This window comes from Vespa mandarinia, chromosome 4 (assembly GCF_050613455.1).
Source record: "Vespa mandarinia isolate Hongniang chromosome 4, ASM5061345v1, whole genome shotgun sequence".
Taxonomy (NCBI): Eukaryota; Metazoa; Arthropoda; class Insecta; order Hymenoptera; family Vespidae; genus Vespa; species Vespa mandarinia.
Window position 1 is genome coordinate 10,031,852 of NC_140813.1, and position 25,515 is coordinate 10,057,366.

Here is a 25,515-nt window from a genome sequence, read left to right on the forward strand (position 1 = left end):
TTATGATATTTGAGCAAGAAATACCCTTCTGAATTAATATTTTTGAACTATTATTATTATTTGGTCATGGACCTAGTAAGATTTTGTTATTAAAGGATATTGTACAAACATGTTATAAATATTGGCCGGATACAGAGGAATCATGAATTCTGAGGTGGCTAATGCCATAACGATTGATATTATATTGTTAGATAAATTCAATCATCTGGAGTATTTATCTTATACTTGCAAAAAATGTAAACTTGTCTATACTTGACTAATTTTTACTCTTTAATTATATTAAATATCACCTTGTTCGTTTTCCATCTTATTCCATAATAGAATTTTAGTTTTCAAAGATTGAAGATTATGTCACGTGTAGTTAACGATATTTTTAAACTAAATGTTTTTACTTACGAGAAAAGGACGGGTTTAGCTAGAAAACGAGTTAAATATAAGTATAAATATAAAAAACGTTGGACAAGTTATAACAAATATATATAAACTACGATAAAAAATAAACGAAATTATAAAAATTTTCTACAATTTGTTGGACTATAACAAATTTAAATTGGATGGCTAATGCTAGTAATCTTTTCCAGTCGGTGAAGTTAACTTTCCACCAAGATTTTGTGTATTAGATGGTGATCTGGAACCTATAAAATAGAATAATTTTAATAATCAATTTTACCAATAGATATTTACAAATATTTAATATTAAAATAATTTTGTAAGTCTAGCTTACAAGATTTTCCAATTTTGTTTCGTGGATTGTTTTTACATGGCTGATCTCCCATTAAGTGTTCTCTCCATTTATTTTGATTAACCAGTCCATGACAGAGTGGACAATGTTCATGGCCTTCAATAGGTTCTGAAATAAAAATTTATTATTTTAATTTTATCGTTTTGTTTTCAGATGTTTTTTTAGACTTAGTCATACTTGAGCATGTCTTTTCTTTTCTATGTTCATCAAAAGAACATTCATATACAGCTTGCTTACAAGTATCGCATTTTATATAATTGCGCCTCATATCACATTCATCTATGAAAATAAAGAAATATATAAATATCAGATTGTTTAGATTTTTTCTTATTGTATAAAATTCGTAGATGAATAAATAATTACTTAATAAATGTGAATTCAAATAAGAAATTTCAACAACTTGTTTACATGCTTCGCATCTTGTTAACATTGGACAACTTCTCCAGTAATGTATATTTAGACCTTCTTCGGAATATACTTGTCCTTTGGATAAACAAAATATACACATTCTGGAATAATACATAAAAATTATTTCTACAGATAAACTCTATATACATTTGTACAAATTATAAGTATTTTAACAAATAATTCTTACTTATCTCCTTTATGATCAGCACTATTTTCGGACGGGGACGTAATACTCGTTGAACTACCCGTACTAACAACTGGACTTGTTCTTTGAGGAGATTTTGTTGATTCTGTTACATTATTTTCTGTTGATTTTGTGCGCGTTGGAGTTGTTGTAGCTTTAGTTCCACTTTCGGCTTCTTTTTTTCTCTATAATTAATTAATACGAAAATTATATACATATATCTTTTATTCTAATTATAAAATCATATACCTGAAGATCTATCAAATCGAACTCGTGAAAGAGTTGACGATACAGTAAATTTCTTCTTGTAATATCATCATCAGGAGGTAACTGTTTACGAACCAATCTAGGATTAACTTTATATACTAAAACTAAAATTCTTTCTGAAACTTTTCGTACTGCTTCTGCAGGATGATGCAACCCTGAAGAACCCAGTTCAGATAATGTCCGACATGTCAAACCACTGCAACAATTGCAATGTCTTATCAGAGTAATTGTATTTTAATGATTAAGATTAATTTTGAGGAAGGACCTCTGTAGATCGAATAAATAATTATTATTGATAACAGAGGCCCAATGTTCCTCAACGATTGATTTGATATAATGGAAAAGTATATAATAAAAATGAAATACAGTATATCACCTTTGTTTATCTGTTGATATTCCATGATTTAATATCAATTGTTCTACCATTTCTAATCTGCTTAATGCCAGTCTTTGATGCGTACTACTACTGACTGGTCTTGTTAAATGAACTGGAATTATGTGCAATTCTCTGACGCATTTACAATCTGCCATACTAAGAATTGTGTGCACTGCCATATTATGAATTCTTGGAGTAGTGTCTCCTGACTTTGTCAGAAGTTCTGGAAGTAAACGTTCTACACTTCTTGAAATTTCAGTCGATGATACCCTAAAAAAACATTCTTTTTAATATCAGTGTTTCTAATAGATGAAATAAATGGATGGTATATATTATATATATTTTACCTGTCTGCTGCAAATTCAGCAAAAAAAATTCTAATTAATTGTGCAGCTAAGCTATAAACACTAAAGACTTTGTCTCTTAAAGCTCTATGTAATAACAAAATTGTAGCTCTAGCAGTTTTATTTGCAGAATGTTTTGATACTTCTGGATCGAAAGTTTTTAATTCTTCTTTTAACTGCATTAATCCTTCTTCTTTATCAGTAAATTGTTTTGAATAGAACTTTTCCACCTGAATATATCATTTAATAGTAATTCGAATATTTTTTTTTGTGATTGTATATCTAAAAATTAATAATGAAAATATTTAATACCATCTCCATTCCAAATACAGTTATAGGTAATGCAGCTTGTTTCTTTTCTCTATCATTAAGTTTAGATGCAGCTTTTGTTTCTGTGCTGTCCATATGGCATTCTCTGGTGAATTCATTTGTATGCGAACTAGAATACATTATATAATTAACACACTGGGAAAATATAAAAAATGCATTATGCTTTTATATAATCAATACAAAAGATTAGATTTACTTACTGCCTTAAAGCTGGTATAGTTCTTTCCTCGTAAGCCTCGTAACTGGAACGTAGCGCAGGTCCCGCAGATTTGGTTTTTCTTCTTAATGATCCTTTATTACAATTATTCTGTCTTTCGAGTATACCATTTGTAGGACTATCGGTAACTTCTAAAAAATAAAAACAAATATTTATTCGTATCTTTAAGCAATTTTTGTTAAATTATAAATTTAATTAATTTCTTTTTTCTTTTCTTTTTCTACTTTTAGAGTATAGAAAAATTATATTATACCAGGACTACTTGGTTTTTGATGTAATGGTGATACAGGTGGTTGATGAGCTGGGCCTGTAGGTGATAAAGCTCCATCGCGATTAGGTGGAACGACTAATCTCGGAGGAGACGTAATATCTTCCGCAACGTTAGCTACGTTCGAAGTACAAGTATCCACAGTAATCGGTTCTTTTCCTTCCAATGACGATAAATTATTCTTTTCTAATGGCTATAAAAATTAATGAAAAAAGAAAAATAATTGTTTGTTTCATTTAACTCGAATACTTCTTTTTTTCTTTTTTCTATCAATTATCTCTTGTTGATTATGCAAAGCAAACTTACCCCATGAATTTCAAGTAAATCTTCGACCTCCAAACTTTGATAAACTTGTTGCCTATACTGTTGCGCCTGTGCTTTTTTCGCTTTTGCTTTGTCATAATCTTCCAAAGCTATAGCATATTTCTTTTCCAATTCGTACTTTCCAAGACGTTCTCCGGCTTTTCTTAAATTTTCCATTGCTACTTTGAGCTTCGATGCGTACTCAAACCTTTCCTCTGAAAGGTTGAATAAAATCCGTAAGAAAGGGATATTATAAACACGATCAGTTAAATATTCGATTCAGAAAATTATTACCTTCAACGGCCTGTAACTTTTTTGCTTCCATCTGTCTAATAATTTTCGCCACTTCACGATCAACATACATTTCAAATGCTAGATCATCGTAAGGGGATGTGTAATGAGGATTATATGGTGCATCTCCTTGACCACTTAATTCGTGACCATAAGGTTCTCCGAGAATATTGATCGCGATTAGACCAACCTGAACGAATATTCTAAAGTTACACTTTTGATTATGTAATGATTATTTTTATCAAATATTAGATATTAGTGAAATTCATTTCCAATTAAATTCAAATGTATACCTGATCATGGATATTGTGCGCATTGCTGTGCGATTTGTGAAGCCTGAGCTTGAGCGATACCGCTTCTGTTTCTGGAAGTGCAACGCTTTTAAGCTCTCTACTTTTATAAAGAGTAGAGGCATTGTCGGATAAGGTAATGTACCCTAAATAAATGAATTCCGACGTAACGGAAGCATTTTCTTCTTTCGTCGTCCAAATTTCCAACTTTTCCGCTGTAATATAGTATATATATATTTCTCTTTTTGATTTTTTCTCATTCAATTACATCTTCTTATAGATAACTTCATCGTGACATTGATTAGAATTATCGTTTGAAAATCGAATAACTTTTATTAAACGAAACCTTTAAACTTTATAGGCTGACATTGATGGTCTAAAGACTAATCTAGTGCTCTACAAAATCTCTTTTGTCGATGTACCATTTCCATTTCCATTTGTATAACGAGAAAAAGATGAAGAAGAGATAACGATAGGACGTAGCCTCGGAAAGTCGGATTAAGCACGGCATTAATTCGATTTTCACTCTACTCAAATTGCTTTTCAGAGAAGAAGCCGAATAAGAATTCGATACAAAGGAAACATTTTCTTTCATTTTGAAAAAAAAAGAAAAAGAAATTGAATTCTATTAATACTTTGATTTACAAATAACAAAATTAACAATAATAATATTTTTTTCATATAAAAGATTTATATATATATATAATATATGAATATATAAATATATATACATATAATATATATATATATTTAATATATGAACATAATATATATATATTTATTTATTTATTTATTTATTTATTTATTTATTTATTTATTTATTTATTCTTTAATAAATGTAGAAAATAAAAAAGTAACAAAAATTTAACTTACGTATAAGATATTGATGTGCGAGGACTTGTATCCTGGTGAGTTTTGTAGGTCCATGAAGACGCAATATAAGTTCTTGAGGATACGTACACTTTCTTGCACTTTGCCAGCCTCGTACCGTTGGTCCATGTATATTTAATTCTAAAGAAGAATGTCTATCCTCTTCGCCTGTATAAAGAAAAGAAGAAAAAAGAAAGAAAAGAAATAACGTTTCGAAACGTTCCATGAAAAATTTCTTATGTAATTTCCATTCATATAAAATTTGTACACGTGCAGCATATGAGACGTTATTTATATATTTTTAGGATTAGACGCAATCCCTAACGATAAAATACATAGATCTTTTCATTAACTTTAGAAATCACGATTCATCGTATGTTCGTTAATGTTGCATGTCAAATTACATCCTTCCGACAATTTACAAAATAAACGTCAACTAGTGTCACGCGACACTAAGGTACAAGAATTATCATGTCTTTTAATAAATAACAGAAAGAACCAGTTGATTTGAAATTCTATGATTAAGATATTTTGTCAACTCGAAGCATCAAAAAAAAAAAGAAAAAAGAAAACAACAAAGATTCTTTTCAAAGCGTATAATTGCATTTTGTTCGTGACATTTAAAAAGGATGCAAATGAACGAAATTTTAATAGCGCAATCTAAAAGAAAATCAATGCGCCTAAATACACGCAACCGTGTAAACCTCATGCCTTCGCGAAACCCCTTTGAATTTGGATGAATAAACGAATGATTGAATACCGACGAACAATACTTTTAATATTGATTATTAGGTTATAAATCTCATTTATACAATTAATTAATTTTTGCTTACTCGTGGCATAAACGACGTTGAATCCTATTTTCCTTGGCATACTTGACGAAATCTCTTTTTCTATGCAATATAATGAACGGCAACTACGACGACGGAAGAAATCAAAGTAAATTATAAAATAATAAAGAAAGGGAGAAAAAGATAGGTCAAAATTTAAAAGGCACAGCCATCTGAAAGCTCGATAGAATTGGAGCTTGCAAGTTTCACCCCGGCGCGTTGGTGGAATAACTACAACGTCTGGTCGCGGCGAAGCATGCGACAGAACTGACTGACTTGCCCTGTGTTCTTCTTGTCGTTCGACGAAAAACCCATATTTCATTCAGTTTGAATATATTTAATCAATCGTTCTTTTTGTAAATTATACAATATTAAAAAAAAAAAAAATAAAATTTACCGGAAATTTTATCGATTTTTTATATGGAACAAGTACACGTGTATCTGTTATTACAACATTGTGGTATTGTTATATTGTTTATTTGTTTCATCGATGAAATTATTATAATATCATGATAAAACAAATATTAAGAAATATTTGTAAAACTTAATATTTTTTTCTTAATTTTATTTTATTTTATTTATTTTTTTTATTATTACTAATAATAAAATTATTCTTCTTTGAAAGATTTAAAGTACTTTGCACTTTGCGAGATTATAGAGAGTATGAATTCCAGTTATATTTCATTAGATACACTTTGTCATTATAGAAAAATATAAGAAAATATCGATGTTGTCTTGATTCTCTTAAAGATGTAAAATATTTAATCGTTAAGAAAAATCTGCATTCGCAATATCTTCTTCCTTTATACTTGTGTCAAAATATAGACTGTAATATCGTAATGGATCAATAAACGGAGGCTGCGTGACGTCACAGGGTGCGGCGAGGGTGGATAAAACCGCGCGAATCGTTATACGTGCTCTGCGTCTATCATTCAAGACCACGTGAGTAAGCACGTGCTTCGAAGTACTGATATTTACTTAAACAAACCACTTAAATTAATTAATTTGTAACATTAGCTAGCATATTAATTAATAAAACTCATTAATATTAATTAATACATGCACTTAATTTTACTTATAAGATGTCTCTTAAAAATGTAATGATTATGTATAAATTACATATACCTTTCAAAATACTTACTTTGCTTAAATTATTTTATTTTTATTATCAAAGAAACCACGCGTATAAAGATATAAAAATTTTATCATATAAAATACAAATTTATAATTCTTTATTTATACGTACATATATAAATATTCCATTTTATAGCCATTTTAATATACACAAATTTTATTATCTTAATATAAAATTCAAATAAAAAAAATGCTGTTATATTTTTTAATTTAGATGTAAAATTTTTTTATGTGGTAGCAAATAAATACAGAAGACCTCTTGCAAATTGGAAAATTTCAGAACCACCCAGTTTAGATTCACCATATACTCGGTCAATAAATGCAATAGGAACTTCACCTATTGTATAATTAAATTGTCGTGCTCTTACTATCATCTCCATTTGAAATACATATCCTTTTGATACACACGATTTAATGAGTTGTTCTAATACATCTTTTTTATAAAGCCTGCAATGAAAAAGAAAAAAATATATAACAAGATTATATAATATATATAAAAAAATTAAATGTTACCTAAAGCTCCCTGTAAGATCACTCGCACCAGGTCTCAGTAAAAGTTGAGTTAGAAAATTAGCACCTCTACTTATCAATTTTCTTTTAAAATCCCAACCATGAACACCACCTCCTCCAGCATATCTAGTTCCACTAACGATATCCAAATCTTGATATTTTTGGAGTTCTATCATTTTTGGAATATACTTGGGCTTAAATACAAAATAATAATTAATCATTTATTAATGAAACGAAAAGATATATTGAATAGAAAAGTAAAAATTTCTAATTCATAAATCATTATGTAAGCACATAATAATTACATGATGAGAAAGATCTGCATCCATTAAAACAATAAAGTTTCCTGTCGCATATTTAATTCCATGCATGTAAGCTGTTCCTAGTCCAAGTTTTTTCTCCCTTGGCTTCAAAATTATTTTATCTTCCCCATAGAGTTTTTGTAACTTTTTTGCTATATCTAAAGTACCATCTGGTGAACCATCGTCTATTATAATAATTTCATATGCAAACTTACTGAAATTGTTACAAATCATAGAACATATAATTATTTATGCGGTTTAACCAAATTATAATCACTTGATATATGTCACCCACTGAGGTTATCTCTTCCGTGTAGTTACCTCTCGTCCATATATTTTACAATTAGCCATACTATAATCGGTAAATTTTCAACTTCATTATATGTAGGAAGTAGAATAGAATATTTATCGTTTTTGGATAATTCTTTCATAGCTGTTAAAATCTGTTCGTGTTCCTTAAACATTATAACAACTCGTAAAAACCTGTTTTTGACGTGACACGAAGTCAATGAAACCAAATGAAATAAAAACTGTGTAGTTTCTTCAAAGCTAGGTGTCGTTGTTTGTAACGATCCCTAATGGACAAGCTCTATCGATAAAATAATTATAAATAAAACTGTTAATTTTTTTCAAATGAAATATTTAATACATTTATCTTTCAATAATAAACTTTATCTTTTAGTTTAATACAAATCTTACCTATTATGGAAATGCAAATAACCAATTAATTTATATTTATATCCCATGCTGAAAATCTGTGAGAAAAAAAACTTAAATAGATAGAAAAACAATTATCTAAACAATTTAAACAACTCAGTTCTTTATTAAAATTGCTTAAAGTTAAGAAATATTTACATGCTTAATAAATCATGTTTAAGATCAGTAGATTGACGGATGGATAGAATATTCTTTGTACAAAGTTTTTGTGTAATTTCAGCTTTTCAAGCTACTCAAAAGTTTTAATGTCAATTGAGAACGTGATTTTAATGATTTGCAACTTTGTACGAGACTGGCTTGTCCTTGCTTTATAATCATGGCACATATTTTATCTTCACCATCTAATCCTGTTTGAAATGGATACATCTCTAATTGTTTTAAAGCTGCATCTAAATGTCGCACTTTTTCTGTGAGAAAAACAGCAATTTCTCGCCAACTCTATAATAAGATTAATAAGTTAATGAATAATAATATATATCATTTTGATAAATTGCTAATATATCATACAATATTTACACATTTCATCTTACCTCATGACTTTCATTTTTCTTATTCTTTCTATTCGATGTTATAGGTTGAAATCGTGATATATATGAAATACACATTGCACTAATTATTGCAAGTGTTTCACTACACGTAGAGACTCTTAATAAAATGTTTTTGTAAGATATAGGATTGTTGTGTTCAGGAAGACATAGTGGTTGTAAACATAAACTATTTTTGAGCATTTCTATACAATCGTTATAAAGAGAAAAAGATTGACCTAAAAATTCTGCAAATCGCGCTATAGTTTTCAATTGTTCAGAATAATGAGCCTCGCGTAACCTTTCTACTGCATCTAAAGGAACTAACACACCATATGGTTTATCTCTTTTCTCGTCTATATTGAACTTTTGAAGGATTTCAGGAATAAGATCATTATCTAATTGTTGCAAATCTGTTGAGAGACAAAAAAGAAGTGAAGGATTTGGCTCTGCTGTTGCTGCTAGAATTCGTAAAATTAAATTTCGTGCTGCAAGTAGTCTTAACATGCATACACAAGTTTCTTCTCGTTTTCTCGGATCTTCGCCATTTTCAGATAAAGGTTCCCATTCACGTACAACCTATTTCCATATGCACAAAAAAACTTTATAAGAACGAAATACAAAAATTTGTAATACTGTACATAATATAAATAATCATGATATATACCTCCAAATCACGATTATCACGTAATTGATCCCACCTGATTCTATCTTCATGTGGTTGAATATGCATACTAGTCAAAGCAGAAAAGAGAGACTTAAAATTATCACAACAACTCAAATCTAATAACATTTTGTCAATAGTTGTCACAGCAAAATGTAAAGAATTTTCCAGATGTTCTCTCAATTCCATAAATTCTTGAATTTTTGTAAAACTTCCATATTTGTAAGCGAATGTTAAATAATCTGCACTCTACAATAAAAACAAGAAGTATGAGTAGTCTTTTTATTGAAATTCTTAAAATAAATTTTTTTATATTTGAATATCATTGAGTGAAAAATGAAGATAATAACTCTACTATGTTTTATAATACATACATCCTTATAATTAGCAATAAAGAACTTTGTAGAATGATCAAGTGTTGTTGAAGCCAATGATAAATGCCCAAGTGGTGCAAGAAGAGGTACATGTAGATAGCCCAGTGAATCCAACTGAATATGCTTTATATCGAGTAATGTAAAAGCATTATCAGCAGAACCAACTAAACCAGCTTCTAGATATGTGCGTACCAGTAATATTTTTATATGAAAATTTGCAGGACTTGAAAAAAGGCCACGTTCAAGTAAGCTCATTGCCCTACAAAATCCATTATAGTTAAAATTATATATATCTTCTAATATATACAAGTTTCATTTGTATATAATTAATATATATACAAATTGATTTTGAAATAAATTATTGCTAATAGCAATAATTGCATTACCCATAAAGAAAAGAAGCTTCATTAGTTTCACACCATAATTGATGCAATAAATATGTGGCCAAAAGTACATAAGAATCTGTAGGACAAAAGTCAGTTGGTAATCTATCTGTCATTGGACATAATTCATTTCCTTTCTCATAAAGGTCACATAATCTCCTTATTAAATATTTTCTTTCATTTATATCTGCTAAAGGAGAATGGTGATAACCACACATACGCCGTAATTGTTCTAAATGTATATGTCGTTGCATTTGTTCTACAGTACTTGGATAACCATCTGGTGAAACTCCAACATTTTCAGTTATCTACAAAATGAAATTTATTCATTGTGTAGAATACATTTACCCATCAAATAGTAATGAAGTAATTAAAAAATTGATAATGAATTTGCCTTATTAAGTAATTGTTCTTTGCCAGCAGGTGTTAATAAATGTAAATATAATCGTAAATCTCCAGCTATGCAACTCTTTTCACCGAATTTTTCAAAATATTGGCACATGAAATCAACACAATCCATTAAATTATTATTATCACTTTCTCCAATGCGTTTTAACAATTCAAATCTTGCAAGATATGGTCCTCTCACTTTCCGTTCTGACGTGGATATGATTTCATTAAGAAAATTTAAGCATTCTGATGGTTCTTGAAATTTCAAAGCCGCAGAAAGATAATCTTGATAGTATTCCCAGTTGTCAACACTACTTAAGAAATAGTTGCATTTATATAATTTTTAGAACTATATTTTAATTTATCTTATTGTACATAAATTCATTAATACTTTATTGTAAGTAATCACAAATTCAGAATTGACAAAAAGAAAATAAAATATTACTTACTTTCCCTTAATAAGAAGTTTGTATGTATCTGCAGCTTCAGAAAATTGTTCCAATTTCATCAATAGTGCTGCTTTCCGTTGTGGAACAGATGATAGATGAGAAGCCAAAGGTCCAGACAAAACTTCCAACATTTTTTCACTCTTACCCTGAAGTTCTAATATCATTAAATAAAGTTGTACTTCTTGTTCAGCTTCTATTTTTCCTTGTTTAACGAACTTTAATACCTATTTATATAACATAACATTTCAAGAATTTTAATCTGATAATAATAATCAATATAAGCTATCATTAGAAATATTAAAGTATTTTAAGTTCACAAACCATTCTTTCTGCTAAAGGCAATATGACTTCGTTAGCTAACTTCTTATCTGCACGTACGGCTTGCATAACTATACTCATAACAGCCCAAAAATAATAAGGATTTTTCGGTTTTAATTTGTACAATGCAAATGCTGTTTGTTGTTGTTTTTTATAATCACCCAAGCGAACATAAGACATAAAAAGATGCGTAAGAAGTTCTTCATTATTTGGATCTGCCTTTGCTGCAGCCTCATATACTTCACTAACTTTATTAGCTGTAAATATCAAGATTATAAAAACAAAAATAAAGATTGTACTGTCAATCTTTTAATCTAAGTAATGTAAGTAAATAAAGAAATGTTTACTATTCTATAATAAGCATAAACTTACGTTGATTTATTTCTCTATAACAAATACTCATTGCTTGTAACGTTGAATCTTCGCATGGTATTTCAGAACGAACTTTATCCATTATAGCATGACATTCATTTTCTTTACCAAGGCGAAGTAAGGCCAATGCTTTGAGAACTCTAGCACATTGATTACCTGGCTGTTTTCTAAGTACTTTATCCGCCTCCTGAAGTGCTTGTTTATTATTTCCATTGTCTAAAGAATCTAAAATATAAAGAGACATGTATCATTTTGTCGGTTATTACATAACCTCTCTGCCGGTCAGAATAGAAAATTTTTATTTTTTAAAATATATTAATGTTTGACATACACTGTAAATTTATATACTGTAAATATATTTACCATAAATAGGTCGCAAGCGACGTTCATTAACCGTGCTATCCAGATGGGTCTTAGAGGCCATGATACTTTTTACGGAAATTTTAAATCAACAAACCGATGAATTCCTCCGTCTAACTGAAAGTTAAGGGCGACATCGACCTACTAAAAGATATATCGAAATAAATCTAAACGAATCTATATATTTTGTATCAAAAATTGTACGTTACATATTTCATATACATATATTTAGTTAATAATTCTAGTACTGACTTTCCATTTTTCAAATTTTATGAATACTCATTTTGGATTAAAAAATAACTTTGGATTAGTCCAATTCTGTGACACTGTTCTCAAACCAATAAGAAAATTAATACCGTAATATGTGATAATATGCAAGAAATACATCCAATCGCAGAAAGAACAGTTAAATCAAACTTTTCCATTGGTTCGATATCGCGTATATAAATATTTTTGATTAATTTAATAAATAAAATATAAATACAAAAGCTAAAATAGCAAAATGTTTTTTATATATATAATATTAAGTTTTCTTTTATTATTAACTGTAAGAAAAAAATATTATAGTTTTTAGTAATACAAAGTTAAATTGAAAAAGATTGGTATTATTGTTCAAAATGGCGTATATTCAGTTTAAATTATAGTGTCATATATTTAGAGAGAGAAACAGAGATAGATAGATAGATAGATATAGAGAGAGAGAGAGAGAGAGAGAGAGAGAGAGAGAGAGAGAGAGAAAGATAGAGAATAAGAGAGAGAAAGAGAAAGAGAAAGAGAGAGAGAGAGAGAGAGAGAGAGAGAGAGAGAGAGAGAGAGAGAGAGAGAGAGAGAGAGAGAGAGAGAGAGAGAGAGAGAGAGAGAGAGAGAGAGAGAGAGAGAGAGAGAGAGAGAGAGAGAGAGAGAGAGAGAGAGAGAGAGAGAGAGAGAGAGAGAGAGAGAGAGAGAGAGAGAGAGAGAGAGAGAGAGAGAGAGAGAGAGAGAGAGAGAGAGAGAGAGAGAGAGAGAGAGAGAGAGAGAGAGAGAGAGAGAGAGAGAGAGAGAGAGAGAGAGAGAGAGAGAGAGAGAGAGAGAGAGAGAGAGAGAGAGAGAGAGAGAGAGAGAGAGAGAGAGAGAGAGAGAGAGAGAGAGAGAGAGAGAGAGAGAGAGAGAGAGAGAGAGAGAGAGAGAGAGAGAGAGAGAGAGAGAGAGAGAGAGAGAGAGAGAGAGAAAATGAGAAATTGATTTTATTAACAAATAGTATGTTTATATATAAATTTATTTTTAAAAAATTAATAATTATTAATTAATACATACTCTTATCATATTATTGATATTAATAATTTGTAGAAAGAAAATTAAATATATAGAATTTTTTATATATATGTGTATATTTACATATATATATATATATATATATATATATATATATATATATATATAGAGAGAGAGAGAGAGAGAGAATATATTATATATATATCATATTATATATATATATATATAATATGAGAGAAAATATTAACGTTGAAAAATATGTAAATGATAACACTTTATATAAAAATTATGTAAATTGCATAAACAAGAAATTATGTAATATAATAGAATTATAAAGAATACAATATAAATACATGTAAAACTTATGTAGTTTTAAAGTGATCATTTGTAAGTGTAGTATAGATATGTCCTTCATTAATAAGAAATTCTAATATTGTATCTACTTGTGATTTTAAGTGATGTGGTGCACATTCTTTAATCATTGCTCTTCCAATGCCACAGTCGGTATCACATCCAGACAGAATAATGTTAAAAATTGCAGACTGGTTTGGATCCATATTATTGCATGTATTACTTTCAACATTTCTTTCAGCTTTTGATACTTTTATATCTATTCCTGCCATTTCTTGAGTTTTTAATGTAATATATGTGACTTCAAGTAAGTGATTAGTTAATTCATTTAAATCTTCTATAGGTACAATACTGATAACCAAAATATGCTGTTTACCATTATAATAACGAATTGTGCCATATACACGAACATAAACATTGACTTCTAATAAAAATGGATTGACTAATTGTCTATTAGAATCTATCCAGCTTAATGCTGTCACGGTGCCTATATTATAAAAAGATATATATATATATACATTATATATAAACATATATAAACATATATTATATATGTTTATATATATAATATATTATATAAAAGGTGTCAAACAATAAATAAGAAATATTTTTGGTATGTCTTCAGTAAATCAAAGCAATAAAAAAAGTTCGTATAAACATATTTTTTATTTGCCTTTGTTTTCGAATTAAACGTTTCAAATGTTATATTTATGTTATAGCAATAATTCTTTCATTAAATGGATATAGTGTCAATCAATTCCTTCTAACTAACATTGTTGAAATTTTATGTGAAAGAATTAAACAATATCCTCTAAATCCAAACAATATCTGGATATACAAAGAGAATAAAATATCTGCAAGTTTATATACAGATCATTTTGAATATCTCTTATGAAAATAAGCAGATAAAGTTTGTTGAAAATCATATCTGCTATAATTCAAAAAGAAAATTAAATAGAACATATGTTTATATGAATTTTTTTTTATTGTTTAAATATGTTGGTCGCTGCTAAACTAATTTCCTCTTATTCTAGGACACCCTGTGTATAAACATATATTCAAATTATCAATTCATGTACCTAAATATGATTTACTTACCTGTTTCATCTTCAATATCATAAGTAACTTTTGTCGAATCTCGTTCAGCATGACGTACTATACCCACAATTGTGATGATAGATACAGGTAAACCCCACAATGATAATTCGTCTGACTGATCTTTCAAATTAATTATATGACATATCATCAATGGCACGATATTATTTATTTTTTTTGAACGATTTGTTTTTTTTTTAGTTTCATCGATATGAGATATACTTTCATCTAAAAAACTACGAACTTGTGACATTTTTATGAATTACAATCAATTACAATTAATTCGCAAAAAAACATACAAACAAATGAAAAGAAATTGATAACGCTTCCGTTCATCGGCCCGCGTTTTTAATAGTGAATTACTGTTTTGAAATTGAAGCACATAGTAACTTATGACAAATAAATAACGTAAAAAATTAAAGAACTAGAAATTCTTCGATATGACATCACGAAATTGTTTCGAAACATTAAATGATTTTAATAATACATCTCAAATAAATAACTTTATATATAATTAACTTTAATAATAAACTTTAGAGTATTTAACTTCTAAACAAAATTAAAATTTCAATAAAAGGTTATTTCATCAAAAGGTTACTACGATGTGGTAACATTTTAATACCAAAAAAATAATTAATACTTTTAAATTTGTTTTCTTTTTGAATATTTAATATTTTGTTATAAATAAGAGGGTCTCTGCATGCAGTAGCCTCCACGTGGTGAGACCTGGACAATCGATATTACTTTCGATGTAATATATATAATTTTTTACATTCTATATATCCCATTATAATTATTAATTGGCTGCATTTAATTTTTATTTTATTTAGTAATTATCGATTGACAATCATCGATCTGCATCGACCACCACCGTCATATAAAAGCATATAATAAATTCTTTTCAGATAATAATTTTAAGAAATATATTATTCGAATAAAATTTATATATCGCAAAAATCATTACTAATGGATATATTTTCATGTATCCATAGTCAACGACACTAGCGACAATTCTTGGATTTATCTAGTATATGTACGATAATCTGTTGGCTACTCTGGATTTTACTTTGAAATTTAATTAAATAAAAGAAGATTGTTTCTAGAAGTGTGCGATCATATCTTTGCCGATTTTATATGGAGTTCATCTATCAAAGATAGATAAATGAAACTAAGTGAAAAAAATAAGATATATAGTAAAGTTTCAAAAGGAAAAAATCTGTGTCGCCATGTGGTTAGAAGAATGTGATAGTTTTGCTGAATTATGTCGGGGCTATTTACCATATTATTTATTAATAGTCTTGCCAATTTTTATTATTATCTCTCCGGTTAATCCTGTAACAGCATCACATGAATTTCCAGTCTATCGTATGCATCAACATGATTTACACGGAATACCGCATGGTAATAATTATTGGTAACATATTTAAATGTCATATTATTACATCTTTAACCTTCACATAAAATATCTTTTTCTATTATGTATTATAATTACAAAAATAGAGATATCTATATTTTACATTATTACTGTTATATTCTTTTTGTCTTAGGTTCTTATGTTATTTTTTTGTAAGAAACATTGATATCGTTATTTATCATTGATAGTTTTTATTTATCAGTAAAAAATTAGCTAATTTAACTTAAACATCACCCTGAAAGAAATTCATATTTCTATAATGAAAATAATTTTAATAATTTCTATATAGGCTGCAGGAGTGCTTCCATTTCATTGGAAGCAAGATCGCTTACTGGATGGAGTACTTCTAGACATTGTGTTATTACTAAAGCGTTAGATCTTACACCCAGTATGTTTCAATCTATTAAGATCAAAGCTGGAGCTTTAGTGATCATTTTACCTGAGAAATTAAATGAGTTAACATTGGATGAGAAAGAAGTTATTATCTATTTCTTATCACATTATTTTTAATTAAGTATATAACAATTGCTTTTTATATGAATATCTTTAACAAAGCAGCTTTTTGTTTATAGCATATTATGAATTTAGAAAAAGCTATGCTGTCTGACACAGAAACCCCAATTGCTGTTTATTTTGCAACTTGGCATCCAGATCTTCAAAGAATTTTAGATGATATTACAGATGGATCTATGACAGATGAAAAATCTCATTCTGCAGCAGAAGCTATATTTAATTCAATTTCTGCTAGTGGTTATCAAGTAGTTGTTGCATCTGGTCAACCTATGGTTAGAAATGATGCAAAAGTGGCTATATTACACGGAAAATTAACAGGAACTGGAGCAGAAGAAAAGTTACCTACTATAGCTATAGTTACACATTATGATAGTGCGAGCGTAGCACCTGTGAGTGAAATTGGTTTTATACAATTTTATTTATGCTATTTTAAAATCATCTAAAATCATTTTTTTTATTATTATAAAATAGCTATATAAGATTTACATTTTGTACTCATATATAGGAATTATCTTTTGGAGCAGACAGTAATGCATCTGGAGTGGCGATGTTATTAGAATTGGCTAGATTGTTCTCTGCGTTGTTCTCCGCTGGACGGTCGAGACCTCACTACAATCTTGTTTTCATTGCTACTGGAGCAGGAAAATTAAATTATCAAGGTAGTAAAAAGTGGTTGGAAGATCAATTGGATGGACTTGAAGGATCTGTTATTCAAGTAATATTTTTTTACGTCGACATATAGACGATTTATATTATTTTTTACAATATACACAACTAGAATGCAATTCATTTCAGGATGCAGCCTATGTTATATGTCTTGACACAGTTTCTGCAACAAATAATCTCTACGTGCATGTCTCGAAACCACCAAAAGAAAATTCCTCTGGAGGAATGTTTTATAAAGAATTGAAATCAGTAGCAGATTCTTTGAATACAGTACGTGTTGAAGGCGTACATAAAAAAATAAATCTTGCAGAAGAAACATTAGCTTGGGAACACGAAAGATTTAGCATTAGAAGATTGCCAGCAGCAACATTATCCACATTGAAAAGCCATGAAGATCCTGCCAGAAATACAATTTTAGATATAATGAAAGAAGGACAAATCGATAGATTGTATAAACACACTCAGGTGATTGCAGAGGCATTAGCAAGGCACATTTACAATCTAAGCTCTAACCATATATTTGCGGAATCTTTGGTATGCTCTTCTTCTATTTAACTAAATAAAATATATTTATTCATTGATAAAAGTAAATATTTATAAATTATGTATATATAAGAACTAGTATTCTTTCTATACAGGAGGTATCTAAAGAATCATTGTCTTTATGGTTTACGTACTTGGCATCTCAACCAAGAGCTGCTCCATTATTAGTTGATAAAAATAATATATTGATTGCTACGTTGAAAGAATCTATGTCACGATATCTTGGAGATGTTAAAATCACACTTCATGGTCCTGATAAACAAGACCCAGAGTTTATATTTTATGATGTTACTAAAGCAGTGCTAAATGTATACAGGTAAAAATTCATATTATATATATACATATAAAAAGTGATCATTAGTTTTATTTAAATTATTCACTTCATTTCAGTGTAAAACCAGCTGTTTTTGATCTTTTCCTTACTGTTGCCATTGTCATGTATCTAGGATTGTTATATGTGATTGTACACAACTTTCCACGTGCTTATTTCCTAGCAATTAGACTTTCTACAAAAGGCAAGTCATCTTAAGCTTGATCATGATTCTAGAATGCCAAAGCAATAGTCACGAACATTTATTTATAGAAAAAGTTCATCGTTAGCAATGTTCTCCAAAAATGAGATACATGTACTTTTGATAAAATAGCTTGAAAAATTATTGAATAAAATTAAGGTGGAACGCATAGAAGAGATATACAATTTTATCATCTGTATGATACTGTGCATTTATGAGATTCATAATTTTGGTTTACTTAATTTTCTTTTGGCAATTCAGATACTTACATAAACTTGGAGAGAAAAAAGGAAAAAGGGCAGAGATTTTGTGTTGTATATACGTGTGTGTTACTTATTAAAATTAAATGAAATAAATTATGAAGTCTGCTACAATGAGAGCATATAAAAAGAATATAATTAACTCAATTATATATCCTAGAATACTATTCCTCAAAATTAGAGGAATATTATAATAATGGAATAAAAAGAAAGGAGATTATCGTGATCGTCGTGTTCCTTGTTAATAATTTTTGTTTAAATATGTATCTCCACAATTTATATGCAGTATAATACCAAACAGTTTCCTCAGCAGTCCCAATTGAATTTGGAAAGTCAACGTTCACGATGTTGTTTTAATTTTGTTTTGCATGTACATAAAAAGGAATATGGATCATTAAAGTTTATGGAATGTTCATTAGACTTTATTAATAGATGGAAAATCATTAAAACAAATAGTGCAATATGTAATTGATAGCTACTTTATATTATATGAAAGTATAAATAAGAAGAGTAAATTTATTATTGATCTATTGTTTCAATTAAAGGCACAAGAGGAAACATTCAGAATATTAGCTTTAAAAAAAGACCTGCTATCAGATTACCTTACTATCTGAAACTTTTACTAAGAGTTTATTTGTATAATTATTGCAATTTAAAACTTGTAAAACTTGCAAATTACTAAAGATACATGCATATTAATTCTGTTTCAAATATATGATAGCTGTATGTTTGCATCAAATTTATGGATATCTATCAATGATTGGATTATTTTTAAACCTTTGACTATAATAGAAGATTGCTACATAATGATAAAATTAATTTAACTGAAATATCACTGCGATACTATTTGTATATTCATGAGATGTACTCTTATACACAATAATTTTCAATCATCAGTTCCATGATTTTTGCAATGTAAAGTAAATGTTATGCATATATAAAGTAAATGTTAACAAGCACATTTTTTATTAAAGCATTAAAATAATGATTAAAATTAGTGCTTATGTAAAAACAGATAATAATATTGCATATGAACAGAAATAATTATTAAAATAATAAAATTACAAATGTACCGATTTAAAGCAAATAATCTATGATACTAAGTTAATTCTATTTCGAGCAATATGAACTTTCCAAATCAAAGAAAAAAATTATAATGAATATTGTAGAAGAGCATGCGCGCTAATGAATCCGAGTGATATCTCAAATAGAAATTACTTTAAATACCTTACAGAAATCACTTTTGTTATCCTCATATGTCAACGAAATCTGATAATCTTGCACAGATTCCACTAAATGCAGATCCAAATCCCATCATATGTGATCTAGGAGATTTCCATGAACCCTATGAGATGCGAAGACCACTATACTGAGACACTTTCAATTGATAACATTTGATATCCAAATCCATCCTTCATACTGACAGTGTTCATATAATAAATCCAAGTCATCCTCTCTTAATAAAATCCGTCCAATATTTTCACTTAAATTATCCAATTCCAAAAATCCTCCACGTATACTAATTTATCCTGCCAGTAATCCTAATGCCAAGTCCTGTCCTTGAGCCATGTTTGTTGTAAAATATAATTTCAGGTTATTGAGTTTCTCTAAATCTATGGATGCAGTCCATGTCAAGAAGAAAAATTGTCTTTTCAAATCCTCTTCATACACTAAGTTTCGAAGATGCTTATTATGTTGGAATTAAATATGTTGCACAGATAAAAAAAGTTTCACTTAGTTTCAATTAATAAGAGATGCTGATATAAATCATGAGAATAGAAAAAATTGCTGATAGAAATAAGTAAAACGAAATTAACATCATACGCAGTAATTTATCAGAGCAACTATTTCTCGTAAATGTTTCTTGTGTAAACGCGGAAAGACTGTCCCAATCAAATATACCTATACTGTTATATATGTACAAAACATCCTACATACACCTATACTTAAAGTTTTTCGATCCAAGTAATATTTTTCATTTCTTTGAATACTTAAGAATATCTGGCAAAATACGTGATTTATTATCACGAAGAAAAAAGAAAACTATTTCATTATTCCGGCAGCTAACATCTCGATCGAAAAATACTTTGATATGACGTTATGATTATATCCTGTTAATAAATTTGTTTAAAGCAAAAAAGATAAGTTGACATTCCATTACCAGTTTGACCGTTCACAAAATAATGAATAAATTTAAAAAAGCAGTATTGCCAGCAAGAACTTGATGAATAACATAACACTCAATCTAAGAAAACTTGTAAGCACATGAATGTTGAAACTGCTGAAAGTTCACATTATTTTTTCCTTTTCATTCACCGACATAACAGCACTTTTAGGCACAAGCAAACAATTTAAATATAATTCGAAACAAAAAAATATGGACGATCGATTTGACTCCTTGTAATGGATTTGCCAACGTTTCCTGATGAAAATCCAGCTAAATGTGAATCCTCGAATGAAATGCACTGCACCCTTAATTCATTCCTTTCCTGATCCTCAAATTCCTCTTGAAAGTATCCTTAATGTCTCATTACTTTGATTCTCATTTAATCCTTTTATAACTTATGCTCCACACAAAATCCATCCAAAACGCATTCCATTTTATCCCACCGTCAAGCACGAACGTGTATTATATCCATCCAAGAAGTAAGATCGTGTCGATTTGAGTTTTTCATTCATTGTGTTACAATCCAATCCAATATACAAAAGAAGAAAAAATACATTAGTCTCTTAGACAAGAATAGTTAAAGATAAACATAAATATTATAAATGCAAACATAATCCTTGTGATCTAAAGTAGTTCATTTAATGAAAACATCTATATAATACCTATGTAACAATTTCAACTGATGACAAGAAATGTACATAAAATAGAAATTTAAATGTATTTTACAAGTCTAAGAAAAAGTAAGATCACAGGATTAATTTGCAATATATTTTGATATTAAAGAAAAGAATCAATTATTTTCCACTTGTATGTTAAACATATTGGACAAAAGGCAATTTTAAAAAATGTGTAATTCTAAGCATTACGCGCGTCATTGAAAGAACATTTTAAACAGTGTTAAAAAAGTATATAAGCACAGAGATTCATAAAAAACTTGAGCAATTAGATAATTTATCCAATATGAATGTATTTCTTAGGATAATGTGGATTTGATTTAGATTTATGTTAATTTTGAAAATTAAATACGCTACTGCATACATATATGCACATCTACAATAGCATATATGAAAAAAAATCAACAATAAGAAAATGAGAGAAAGTAAAGATGGCTAAACAGAACATTAAGGATGTTGCTACGAGATATTACAATATCATATTCTTAGCCAAAGATCACTTTCTCTCTCACCAGTAAGAACATAGAAATGCAGGTGGATAAAATGCTTTAGCTGGATATTATATGTGCGTATGTCAGGACAATTGAAATCTTTGTAACAAAACTTAAGAAAATTTTTACTTTAAGTTTTACAAGTCGCAATCCTAATATGGTAAAATAAATTTACCATTATCTACCATCAACAATCACTTAATTCATCATATTCATAGACATTTATAAGATACTCTTTTATGCCAGATCTTAACAGAAATTTTGTATTTTTTAAATTAGATATCCGTAGGCATACATGCACCACTGTCCAGTTTGTACATTTCATTTACTCATTAGAATATTTATATACAATTAAGAATTGTAATTATACTACATCAAATATAAAAGTATCTAGATTTTATGATAATTTAAATAGGAATAAACAGTGAAAATATAATCTCTACAGTTTTAACATATTTGCCTACCCATAATTATATTAGTGTTATATATCAAATTTAGGTGGATTATAATAATAAACAAGGAGATTTGAAATATTTGAAAAAGCAATGTGTAAAACTACTTCAATATTTCCATATTGAGTATAATATAAATAATATCAATTAATTGCAATTTTTTAATCATTTCTATATATCGTGAATATTATTTTTTTTTTTTTTAACGAACTAGAAATAAGTTGAAGAATATTATAATCATCACAAATGTATTTTATATTTAAAAAATCCATATCATGCAAAATTTATCAGTATCTTTCTTAAAAAAAAAAAAAGATACATGGTTGTAAAGCAAATATAGATTTATATATGTGGCAATTAGGCAGTTAGAAAAAAATGTCTAATGTGTATATAGATTATGTATATGTATGCATATATCAAATTTGCTGAAAGAAAACACTCTCACAAACTTTTATGGTAACATTATTTGGTTCTATAGTGGATGAAAACAGATTATGGGATACATTAAATAAACAGTAATTATGGCATGCAACAGTTTTGTATGCAATAATTTACAACCGAGATATCTTAGTACCTTCAGTGAAATTTAATATAAAATATTAGTACTGAAAAGTTGAAACAAAATTTAAACTAATGGCATAATTATAGAAAAGCCATAAAATCTATGAAACTAATACATAAGCTAATCAAAAGACACAATTTATGTAATTTATTAAGATCCACATATGGCAAACACATAATTGAATAAATGATACATATTTTAATCGAAGTACAGAATGTTTTTATCAAAATTATGCTTCTAATACTGCAGTTATTTATCTCAACTGAATGACTTTTTATTCATTGTTATTATTAAACAGACATAGAAATGAAAAAATACTTCAATTTATCTACTTCAATCTACAGAAATGGTTTCATTTAAGTGATTTAATTTTAGAAATTATTTTTCTTATCTCATATATAGAACTATAATTTTGCCATAAGTTCAAGTATAAAGCATACTAAGATTAAAAGTAAAAAAATATTAAATCTTAATAGGTTAGACAAATTTCTGTGTAATAAGTTTATTTTTAAGAATGTCGATAAATAAATATGAATGATAAAAAAATCACACACTGGATTTGGTACTGTAATATGCCTACCGGATTCCACAGTAACTAGTGTGTCATTAAGAAATATACTGCAGATCATTGAGTATGAATAATTACACTGGTTGTTTGGAAGCATCAAACATTCTGTTGCAGATATCATTAATCAATGCATGATCATTGAAGGTGGATCGCCAATTTCTTTACTAATGGTACTTTAAAATTGTTACATGCTTTATATGTAATTATGAAGAGAACCAGTTTGAAAATATAAAGGAATGTATTTTATAATGTACAAGTGACCTAACTGGTATAGCTTTGCATAATTCTTGATTAATAGTCGATTGTGAGCACAATTCCTTTTCACTGTTATTATGAAACTTGCTATTGAAACTTATATTTTATGATTATTTGAGATATCATATTATTGCTGATTCAACTATCAACAGTTGCCAAATTAAAAAAAGAAAAGTTGACAATTTGTTTATGCTTACGTTTTCCATACAATAGGAATGTGCCCAATCCATATTTCAAATAGAATATTAAATATTCTAGCAATGTCAGAAAAGCTATCTTCATTATTCTTAAGAAGTCTAATCGTATTGAAGTTTCCATAATCAAATTTTAAATCAGCAATAATAAAACATGGTAAAGCAAATATCAATGAACATTTACTTATATTACCATGTGAAACGTATACGTACACACTAGTCGTACGATCGAGATTTGGAGTGGGATCTTGAGCGCGAGTAATTACGCCGTAACGGTGAATACGTTGGAGAACCACGACGTCGTGGACTGTAGCTACGCGAACGGCTTCTACCCCTTTCTCTATCCTCACTACGTCCTCTGTCACCACTGTTGTGATCTTCCTTTACACGTATGTATGCTACTTCTCCCTATAGAATTCAAATATAAAAAGAAACAACATAAATAAGGATCTATAAATCAATTTTGTATTAAAGAAATTGATTTATGTTATGAATATATAAGATTTATATACCTCATGAGACCTAAATCTTGAATCGTCCAGTTTCTTTACAGCATACTTCATATCCTCATAACGTAAAAATTCAACAACTCCAGTACCGTCCTTATAAACATCTGCAAAGCACACATCACCGGCTTCTCGCATATGATCCTTGAGATCTTGCCAACTTCCAGATGGTGGTAAACCAGTAACAAGAACTCTATATTGAGATCTTCTAGCTGGAGGACCACGTCCACGAGAATTACTCATTTCACCACGACCACCTCTACCAGTATCCCCTGCTCCACGACCTCCACGAAAATTATTACTAGGTCCACCACCTCTTGGAAATTCAACTCTCAATCTGTAACCATCATAATCGTAGCCATCTCTGGCATGTACGGCATCTTCTGCATCTCTATAAAAAGAACATAAGTTTTATAATGAAAAATATGTTCAAGATTTTATAAATTTAATGTAGTAAGATTTGGGAAAAAATTTCGATAATTATATATTAAAAAATAATGTTTAATATAATTATAAAAAATAATAGCTATTTATTATATTTACGTATCAAAAAAATTGGATATATAAATAATAGAGAATAGAAATTAATCGATCAACTTGAATAAATTTGTAGATCTTACCTTGGATCATCAAATTCAACAAAAGCAAATGGTGGACCTCTGCGATTTTTCAAGTCAACAAATGTAACTTTACCAAACTTGTAAAAGAGATCTTGAATATCTTTTGTTCTTATATCCGGTGGCAAATTGCCCACATAAATTCTACACTCATTTCTACCTCCGTGAGACATGTTTTTTTAATGGTCACTATCTTATTAAAAAGCT

The 25,515-nt window shown here is 28.6% G+C and overlaps 6 protein-coding genes across 13 annotated transcripts; 1 reads left to right on the plus strand and 5 right to left on the minus strand.

Moving 5' to 3' along the window:
* Nucleotides 1-2: 2 nt before the first annotated feature.
* Nucleotides 3-5,969, minus strand: LOC118443007 (centrosomal protein of 104 kDa). Of its 3 annotated transcripts, none has more exons than XM_085656557.1 (16): nucleotides 5,724-5,969; nucleotides 4,894-5,058; nucleotides 4,024-4,235; nucleotides 3,734-3,944; nucleotides 3,443-3,654; nucleotides 3,122-3,329; nucleotides 2,852-2,999; nucleotides 2,634-2,760; nucleotides 2,325-2,551; nucleotides 1,978-2,247; nucleotides 1,584-1,815; nucleotides 1,338-1,519; nucleotides 1,106-1,251; nucleotides 920-1,021; nucleotides 725-850; nucleotides 3-635 (listed from the first exon to the last, which is right to left on the minus strand). In XM_085656557.1, exons 1-16 carry the CDS (start codon nucleotides 5,761-5,763, stop codon nucleotides 565-567), a joined length of 2,679 nt encoding a protein of 892 aa, XP_085512683.1. In that variant the 5' UTR covers nucleotides 5,764-5,969; the 3' UTR covers nucleotides 3-564. The 3 variants fall into 3 exon arrangements, with proteins under 3 accessions (XP_085512683.1, XP_085512685.1, XP_035725281.1); XM_035869388.2 differs by having other exon boundaries at nucleotides 8-635; nucleotides 1,584-1,797; nucleotides 3,734-3,920; XM_085656559.1 differs by lacking the exon at nucleotides 5,724-5,969 and having other exon boundaries at nucleotides 5-635; nucleotides 3,734-3,933; nucleotides 4,894-4,971.
* Nucleotides 5,970-6,968: 999 nt separating this feature from the next.
* Dpm1 (Dolichyl-phosphate mannosyltransferase subunit 1) lies at nucleotides 6,969-8,201 on the minus strand. Its single transcript, XM_035869838.2, has 4 exons — nucleotides 7,988-8,201; nucleotides 7,670-7,880; nucleotides 7,368-7,558; nucleotides 6,969-7,301 (listed from the first exon to the last, which is right to left on the minus strand). Exons 1-4 carry the CDS (start codon nucleotides 8,128-8,130, stop codon nucleotides 7,082-7,084), a joined length of 765 nt encoding a protein of 254 aa, XP_035725731.1. The 5' UTR covers nucleotides 8,131-8,201; the 3' UTR covers nucleotides 6,969-7,081.
* Nucleotides 8,202-8,484: 283 nt separating this feature from the next.
* On the minus strand, nucleotides 8,485-15,058 carry psidin (phagocyte signaling impaired). 4 transcript variants are annotated; one of them, XM_085656737.1, is made up of 11 exons: nucleotides 14,918-15,058; nucleotides 12,221-12,361; nucleotides 11,858-12,082; nucleotides 11,489-11,742; nucleotides 11,168-11,391; nucleotides 10,723-11,032; nucleotides 10,332-10,636; nucleotides 9,946-10,204; nucleotides 9,575-9,820; nucleotides 8,914-9,486; nucleotides 8,485-8,821 (listed from the first exon to the last, which is right to left on the minus strand). In XM_085656737.1, exons 2-11 carry the CDS (start codon nucleotides 12,279-12,281, stop codon nucleotides 8,600-8,602), a joined length of 2,679 nt encoding a protein of 892 aa, XP_085512863.1. In that variant the 5' UTR covers nucleotides 12,282-12,361; nucleotides 14,918-15,058; the 3' UTR covers nucleotides 8,485-8,599. The 4 variants fall into 4 exon arrangements, with proteins under 4 accessions (XP_085512863.1, XP_085512864.1, XP_035725726.1 ...); XM_085656738.1 differs by lacking the exon at nucleotides 14,918-15,058 and adding an exon at nucleotides 13,912-13,930; XM_035869833.2 differs by lacking the exon at nucleotides 14,918-15,058 and adding an exon at nucleotides 12,470-12,602.
* On the minus strand, nucleotides 13,723-15,286 carry LOC118443206 (replication protein A 32 kDa subunit-A-like). The gene is made up of 2 exons (XM_035869840.2): nucleotides 14,918-15,286; nucleotides 13,723-14,306 (listed from the first exon to the last, which is right to left on the minus strand). The coding sequence occupies exons 1-2, from the start codon at nucleotides 15,165-15,167 to the stop codon at nucleotides 13,831-13,833; spliced, it is 726 nt and encodes a 241-aa protein (XP_035725733.2). The 5' UTR covers nucleotides 15,168-15,286; the 3' UTR covers nucleotides 13,723-13,830.
* LOC118443203 (BOS complex subunit NCLN) lies at nucleotides 14,299-20,036 on the plus strand. Of its 2 annotated transcripts, none has more exons than XM_035869837.2 (9): nucleotides 14,299-14,432; nucleotides 14,854-15,004; nucleotides 15,907-16,315; nucleotides 16,618-16,805; nucleotides 16,901-17,230; nucleotides 17,347-17,556; nucleotides 17,637-18,041; nucleotides 18,146-18,366; nucleotides 18,441-20,036. In XM_035869837.2, the coding sequence occupies exons 3-9, from the start codon at nucleotides 16,141-16,143 to the stop codon at nucleotides 18,577-18,579; spliced, it is 1,668 nt and encodes a 555-aa protein (XP_035725730.1). In that variant the 5' UTR covers nucleotides 14,299-14,432; nucleotides 14,854-15,004; nucleotides 15,907-16,140; the 3' UTR covers nucleotides 18,580-20,036. The 2 variants fall into 2 exon arrangements, with proteins under 2 accessions (XP_035725730.1, XP_085512865.1); XM_085656739.1 differs by having other exon boundaries at nucleotides 16,274-16,315.
* On the minus strand, nucleotides 17,336-25,481 carry SF2 (splicing factor 2). 2 transcript variants are annotated; one of them, XM_085656740.1, is made up of 4 exons: nucleotides 25,312-25,481; nucleotides 24,698-25,082; nucleotides 24,399-24,593; nucleotides 17,336-17,473 (listed from the first exon to the last, which is right to left on the minus strand). In XM_085656740.1, exons 1-3 carry the CDS (start codon nucleotides 25,479-25,481, stop codon nucleotides 24,402-24,404), a joined length of 747 nt encoding a protein of 248 aa, XP_085512866.1. In that variant the 3' UTR covers nucleotides 17,336-17,473; nucleotides 24,399-24,401. The 2 variants fall into 2 exon arrangements, with proteins under 2 accessions (XP_085512866.1, XP_035725732.1); XM_035869839.2 differs by lacking the exon at nucleotides 17,336-17,473 and having other exon boundaries at nucleotides 21,480-24,593.
* Between the last annotated feature and the right edge of the window lie 34 nt (nucleotides 25,482-25,515).